Source organism: Salvelinus alpinus, chromosome 26, assembly GCF_045679555.1.
Source record: "Salvelinus alpinus chromosome 26, SLU_Salpinus.1, whole genome shotgun sequence".
In the NCBI taxonomy this organism is placed as follows: Eukaryota; Metazoa; Chordata; class Actinopteri; order Salmoniformes; family Salmonidae; genus Salvelinus; species Salvelinus alpinus.
The window spans coordinates 16686954-16695325 of NC_092111.1; the positions used below are offsets into that span (position 1 = coordinate 16686954).

Sequence of the window (8372 nt, forward strand, 5' to 3'; positions counted from 1 at the left end):
GACACCACTAAGACAACTCATGCCACCGCAACTTTAGCCGCTACCAACACAGCAGCCACTGCAACCATAAGTGCAGCTGCCACCACAAATGCAGACGCCACTACGATTCCTACCACAACTGCAGCTTCCACTACGACAGCCCCTGCCACCATAGCAACAGTAGTCACCAGCACAACTGTAGATGCCACTACAACTACAGCAGCCACTACAACAGCAGCCGCTACCACCACAACTTCAGCTGGTACCACAAGAGTAGCATCTGCAACCACAACTCCATTTGCCACCACTATGATTGCCACCACAACTGCAGCCGCCACCACCACGACAGCCGCTGCCACCACAACTGCAGATACCACGAAGACAACCCCTGACTCCATAACAACCGCCACTGCCACCACTACTGCAGCCCCTGCCACCATAACTGTAGACACCACTACGACAGCCCCTGCCACCACAACTGGAGACACCACTAAGACGAGCTATGCCACCACAACTTTAGCTGCTACCACAACAGCAGCCACTGCAACCACAACTGCAGCTGCAATAACGACAGACCCTGCCACCACAACTGCAGATGCCATTACTACAACTACCAATACTGCAGCTTCCACTACGACAGCCTCTGCCACCACAGCAGCCGCCAGCACAAATGTAGAAGCAACTACAACTACAGCAGCCTCTGCACCCACAACTCCAGCTGATACCACAAGAGCAGAATCTGCAACCAGAACTGCGGCCGCCAATACGACTGCTACCACAACAGCTTCTGCAAATTCGACTGCTAACACAACTGCACTTGCTACTACAACACAAGTCTCTGCAACCACAACTGCAGCTGCTACTATGACAGCAGCCGCTTCCACCACTATTGCAGCCCCTGCCACCGTAACTGCAGATGTCACTATGACAGCCACTGCCACCACAACTGCAGCTTACACCACTAAGACAACCCCTGCCACCACAACTTTAGCCACTACCACAACAGCAGCCACTGCAATCACAAGTGCAGCTGCTACAACAACTGCAGCTGCCACTATGACGACAACAGCCACGACCATCACAAATGCAGACACCACTACGACAGCCCCTGCCACCACAACTACAGCTGCCACTATGACAACACCCGCTACCAACACAAAGACAACCTCTGCCACCACAACTTTAGCAGCTACCACAACATCAGCCACTGCTACCACAACTGCAGCTGCCCCTACAACGACAGCCACTGCCACCACAACTGCAGCTTACACCACTACTGTAGCCCCTGCCACCATAACTAAGGGCCCCACTACGACAGCCCCTGCCACCACAACTGCAGACACAACTAAGATAACCCCTGCCACCACAACTTTAGCCACTACCACAACAGCAGCCACTGCAATCACAAGTGCAGCTGCTACCACAACAGCAGCTGCCACTACGACAACAGCCACGACCATCACAAATGCAGACACAACTAAGATAACCCCTGCCACCACAACTTTAGCTGCTTCCACAACATCAGCCACTGCAACCACAAGTGCAGCTGCTACCACAACTGCAGCTGCCCCTACGACAACAGTCGCTGCCACCACTACTGCAGCCCCTGCCACCGTAACTAAGGATGCCACTACAACAGCCCCTGCCACCACAACTGCAGACACCACCAAGACAACCCCTGCTACCACAACTGCAGCTGCCACTATGACGACAACTGCAGCTGCCACTACGACAACAGCCACGACCATCACAAATGCAGACACCACCACGACCTCACCTGCCAGCACAACCTTAGCTGCTTCCACAACATCAGCCACTGCAACCACAAGTGCAGCTGCTACCACAACTGCAGCTGCCCCTACGACAACAGTCGCTGCCACCGCAACTGAAGCTGCCACCACAACTACAGCTACCGCCACGACAACATCCACTTACACCACTACTGCAGCCCCTGCCACCGTAACTAAGGATGCCACTACAACAGCCCCTGCCACCACAACTGCAGACACCACCAAGACAACCCCTGTCACCACAACTTTTGCCGCTACCACAACAGCAGCTGCCACTACGCAGTTCTCTGCCACCACAGCAACAGCAGCCACCAGCACAACTGTAGCCGCCACTACGACTAAAGCAGCCACTACAACAGCAGCCACTGCCACCACAACTCCAGCTGGTACCACAAGAGCAGCAGCTGCAACCACAGCTGCAGCCGCCACTACAACATTCGATGCCACCACAACTGCAGCCGCCACTATGACTGCTGACAGAACTGCAGCTGCCACTACGACAACAGCCACTACCACCACAACTGCAGACACCGCTAAGATACCCCCTTTCACCACAACTTTAGTCGCTACCACAACAGCAGCCACTGCAACGACAACTGCAGCTGCCACTATGACGACAACAGCCACGACCATCACAAATGCAGACACCACTACGACAGCCCCTGCCACCACAACTATAGCTGCCACTACGACAACACCCGCTACCACCACAAAGACAACCTCTGCCACCACAACTTTAGCAGCTACCACACCATCAGCCACTGCTACCACATCTGCAGCTGCCCCTACAACGACAGCCACTGCCACCACAACTGCAGCTTACACCACTACTGTAGCCCCTGCCACCGTAACTAAGGGCCCCACTACGACAGCCCCTGCCACCACAACTGCAGACACAATTAAGATAACCCCTGCCACCATAACTTTAGCCACTACCACAACAGCAGCCACTGCAATCACAAGTGCAGCTGCTACCACAACAGCAGCTGCCACTACGACAACAGCCACGACCATCACAAATGCAGACACCACCAAGAACTCACCTGCCACCACAACTTTAGCTGCTTCCACAACATCAGCCACTGCAACCACAAGTGCAGCTGCTACCACAACTGCAGCTGCCCCTACGACAACAGTCGCTGCCACCGCAACTGAAGCTGCCACCACAACTACAGCTACCGCCACGACAACATCCACTTACACCACTACTGCAGCCCCTGCCACCGTAACTAAGGATGCCACTACAACAGCCCCTGCCACCACAACTGCAGACACCACCAAGACAACCCCTGTCACCACAACTTTTGCCGCTACCACAACAGCAGCTGCCACTACGCAGTTCTCTGCCACCACAGCAACAGCAGCCACCAGCACAACTGTAGCCGCCACTACGACTAAAGCAGCCACTAAAACAGCAGCAGCTGCAACCACAACTGCAGCCGCCACTACAACATTCGATGCCACCACAACTGCAGCCGCCACTATGACTGCTAACAGAACTGCAGCTGCCACTACGACAACAGCCACTACCACCACAACTGCAGACACCGCTAAGACAACCCCTTTCACCACAACTTTAGTCGCTACCACAACAGCAGCCACTGCAATGACAACTACAGCTGCCACTGCAACGACAACTGCAGCTGCCACTACGACAACAGCCACTTTCATCACAAATGCAGACACCACTACGACAGCCCCTGCCACCACAACTATAGCTGCCACTACGACAACACCCGCTACCACCACAAAGACAACCTCTGCCACCAAAACTTTAGCAGCTACCACAACATCAGCCACTGCTACCACAACTGCAGCTGACCCTACAACGACAGCCACTGCCACCACAACTGCAGCTTACACCACTACTGCAGCCCCTGCCACCGTAACTAAGGGCCCCACTACGACAGCCCCTGCCACCACAACTGCAGACATAACTAAGACATCCCCTGCCACCACAACTTTAGCTACTACTACAACAGCAGCCACTGCAATCACAAGTGCAGCTGCTACCACAACTGCAGCTGCCACTATGACGACAGCCTCTGCCACTACAACTGCATCTGCCACTATGACAACAGCTTCTACCACCACAAATGCAGACACCACTAATGCAACCCCTGCCACCACAACCTTAGCCGCTTCCGCAACATCAGCCACAACTGCAGCTGCTACCACAACTGCAGCTGCTACCACAACTGCAGCTGCTTCCACAACTGCAGCTGCCGCCATGACAACATCCGCTTACACCACTACTGCAGCCCTTGCCACCGTAACTAAGGACACATGACAACAGCCCCTGCCACCACAAATGCAGACACCACTAAGACAACCCAGACCACCACAACTTTAGCCGCTACCACAACAGCAGCCACTGCAATCAAGTGCAGCTGCTACTAATACATCAGCCGGTACCACCACAACTGAAGATGTCACTATGACGACAGCCACTACCTGCACAAATGCAGACACCACTACGACAACCCCTGCCACCACAACTGCATACGCAACTATGACTTTCCCTGCCACAACAACTGGAACCACCACTTCACAGCCGCTGCCATCACAATTGCAGCTTCCACTATGACAGCAGCAGATGCCACCACATCTGCTGTCACCAGAACTGCATTCGCTACCACAAATGTAAACGCCACAACTGCCACTACGGCAGCCTCTGCCACCACAACTTCAACCGCTACAACAACAGCAGCCTCTGCCACCACAACTGTAGCCGCCACTATGACAGGCCATGTCACCACAATTGGATCCGCCACTACGATAGTCGGTGCCATCCCAACTGCAACTGCCAGTATTACAGCACCCGCTGCAACCACAACTGAGGCAACCACAACTGCAACAGCCACCATAACTGCAGCTGCCACTAAGACAACAGCTGCTGCAACCACATCTGCAGTTGCTGCCAACATAACTATAGCCGCCACTATGACATCCGCTGCCACTACAACTCCAGCTGCCACCACAACTGCAACCACCACTACGACAGGCCCTGCCACACAACTTCAGCCGCTACCAAAACAATCGCCACTGCCACTTCGACAACCCTTGCCACCATAACTTCAGCTGCCACTATGAAAGCTACTGCCACCACAGCTGCAGCTGGTAACTGAACTGCAGCTGCCACTATGACAACAGCTGCTGCCGCTACGACAGCCCTTGCCACCATAACTGCAGCTGCCAGTACGGAAGCTACTGCCACCACAACTTCAGCTGCCACTACATCAGCAGCCGCTGCCACCACAACTGCTGCCGCCACTACTACTGCCACTACCATAACTGTAGCTGCCGCTACTGCAGCCGTTACTACCACTGCCGTTGCCACCACAACTGCAGCTCCCAATATGAAAGTAGCCGCTGCCACCACAACTGTAGCTGCCACCACAACTGTAGCCACCACTACAACAGCCCCTGCTACCACAACTGTAGCCACCATCACTACAACTGTAGACGTCAAAACGACAGCCCCTGCCAGAACAACTTCAGCCACTACAACAATGGCATCTACCACTACGATAGCCCCGATTGGCCCAAGCAAGTATCTTCTTATTATTGGAGTCCTTTAGTAGTGGTTTCTTTGCAGCAGTTCGACCATGAAGGCCTGATTTACGCATTGTCCTCTGAACAGGTGATGTTGAGATGTGTCTGTTACTTGAACTCAGTGAAGCATTTATTTGGACTGCAATTTGAGGTACAGTTAACTCTAATGAACTTATCCTCTTCAGCAGAGGTAACTCTGGGTCTTCCATTCCTGTGATGGTCCTCATGAGAGCTAGTTTCGTCATAGCACTTAATGGTTTTAGTGACTGCACTTGAAGAAACTTTCAAAGTTCTTGAAATTTTCTGGATTGACTGACCTTCATGTCTTAAAGGAATGATGGACTGTCGTTTCGCTTTGCTATTTTCAGCTGTTCTTGCCATAATATGGACTTGGTATTTTACCAAATAGGGCTATCTTCTGTATACCACCCTTACCTTGTCACAACACAACTGATTGTCTCAAACGCATTCATTTGTGGAATTCTTTCCTTCTTAACTTTTAACAAGGAAAACCTGTTAATTGAAATGCATTCCACCTCATTAAGCTGGTTGAGAGAATTCCAAGAGTGTTCAAAGCTGTCATCAAGGCAAAGGGTGGCTACTTTGAAGAATCTCAAATGTAAAATATATTTTGATTTGTTTAATACTTTTTTGGTTACTACATGATTCTGTGTTATTTCATAGTTTTGATGTCTTCACTATTATTCTACAATGTAGAAAATAGGAAAAAATAAAGAAACCCTGAAATGAGTATGTGTGTCCAAACTTTTGACTGGTACTGATTTTACATACAGTACATCGATTACCAACTGGGCTCATTTTGACCGCAAGAAAAAGCAACAATCAATTAATCAACAATCACAGAAAAATATCAACTTAGTTCTCGTCAAAACATCATTAGAGATGTACCATCATTTGATTACAGTATTATTTAGATTTTAGAATTTTGAAGAAAATATAAATTGTTTAATATTTGTGGTAAAAATGACTGCCGTTTAAATTAAAGGAGCAGGATATTATAGGAAGCAGTACATTTGAAATATACTTAATTTAATTGACAAAGTTATTTAACCAAAAATATGGCTTAGTTTTCTTTATTTACTTACTCCACAGCCATCATTAAATGCTTGAAGTTACTTTAAACCAAATGGTATAGCACCCAAAATAGCATAACAAGTTGCACATAAAGAATATTGGAGGATATTATAGGAATTCTGGTATTTATATAACATTTTCAGTAGAATAACACATTTTCACCAATACAGCACAGTGTACATTTAAAGGGTAGCTAGTTTCTGTACTACAGTTCTACCAAGTGTTCATACCGCTGACAGACTTTTATGAGCTGTTTTGACTGCAACTAAGAATATATCTAAGGTCATTTTGATTACGTGCACAGTCATACCTAGCTATAACCAGTTATAACCATAGGCGAGTACACAATGTGCCCCATCTCTGCAAGTGATCTGTCTATCTGGTCAAAATCACTGATACAGTTTCCCTTCACCCTATGATGATATGTATTACATAATATTATGTCTCCAGAGAAACCTGGATTCAAATAAATACTTTTTCTATTTGCCCTAGAACAACTTATTTTCTGAATAATACTGTACACACCTATACAGCTCTATGTAGTTTAGAATGTTTCTGAGTTCTGATTTGCTGTTATATTAAGTATTTATACCATTGGCAGATTTTTATATTCCCAAAAACAAGGTACTTTAGTTTTTTTACACAGTCATACGATACTTGGTATAGGTGAATTCTGGGAGTGCTATATCTCGGGCAGATGATCTGTCTATCTATCTGGTCAAAATCACTGATACAGGTACCCCTACACCCTCTAGTGGTATGGATAACTTGTAATTATGTCTCCAGAGAAACTTACATTCAAATAAAGGTCCTATTAATCAAATCACTATAGACGGAATTAGATGTTTTTGTCTCGGGTCAAAATGACCCCAAAGGACTTGGAACTTTTTTAAAGTCCATATTGATACAGAAACACAGAACAAGTTGATTGACAAAGTCATGAAGAATTTGAAGAATTTAATAAACCACTATGATAAAAAAAATATGCCTCTCGAGTCACAATGACCCCAGTCCATAGCTTGAGGGGTAACATTAATACATTTTTCCTTTCCACTGCAAGTGAACGCAACACTGATGACTACTGGTGTGCATCATGTAATTTTAACAACCAATGCATATTTCACAATTTCACAACAATCAAAAAAAAAAAATCCTACTGTAACTTGACACCATCTATAAAGGCTGTAAACCTAAGGCTTTTATACTCTTCACCAGCTATGTAAGTTAATGCCCTTATCAGGTGTTTTGTTATAATTTTATGTTGGAATGCGTGTATGACAGGATTCAAGACATAGATTCTATATTTAACAACATGGCATAATATTGTATATCATTATAATCACTACCAGGAATATCCCTTTAGGAATATTATAGATAATTTAATTTCTTTTGAAAATAAAATATATAAATGAACATTTTTGCTAATATTTTACAAAGATTATGTATTTTACAAACCTGGCTAAATTGGTTGCGTTACCTGCATAACTATAACCATATTTGAGTTATCATTGGGCATATCCCACCTATTATTGGAAGAGTTGTGGCAATGCCAGACCAATCCAATTAAAATCAATGGAGCTGGTTGGCGGCCATATTTCTAGCTTCATGTCAAATTTGGTGCACTCATTGTGAAGACGTTTATCAAAAATGGGTGACCTGTACCTCTTTGCTGGATGTAATTAATTCCTGTAGGATTTCATACAGGGGGCAGGTTTCACATCAAATGTATTGATGTTAACACAAGGTAACACTTTATTTGGATAGTCCATCTGTAGATGCTCTACAGACTATCAGTAATATGTCAACTGCATGTCTGTAGTTCATCTACAGATGTTAGACTAACTGTAGACTATCAGCAGCATTTCAACAACATATCTTTAGACTTTCAGTAGCATCTCAACAGTATATCTCAACATTTTCAACAAGGTAGTCTATAGTCCATCTATAGATGCT

General features: G+C 47.0%; 1 protein-coding gene across 1 annotated transcript; it reads left to right on the top strand.

Moving 5' to 3' along the window:
- The first annotated feature begins 288 nt into the window (after window positions 1–288).
- Window positions 289–4609, top strand: LOC139554329 (ice-structuring glycoprotein-like). Its single transcript, XM_071367086.1, has 2 exons — window positions 289–3654; window positions 4391–4609. Exons 1-2 carry the CDS (start codon window positions 289–291, stop codon window positions 4607–4609), a joined length of 3585 nt encoding a protein of 1194 aa, XP_071223187.1.
- Window positions 4610–8372: the final 3763 nt, after the last annotated feature.

Bases quoted from the DNA above. Each gene is read 5' to 3' on its own strand.
- LOC139554329 (XM_071367086.1), top strand. From the start codon at position 289: ATGATTGCCACCACAACTGCAGCCGCCACCACCACGACAGCCGCTGCC. The intron at 3,655-4,390 runs GTAACTAAGGGC...TGCTGTCACCAG, and splicing joins CTACTGCAGCCCCTGCCACC to AACTGCATTCGCTACCACAA.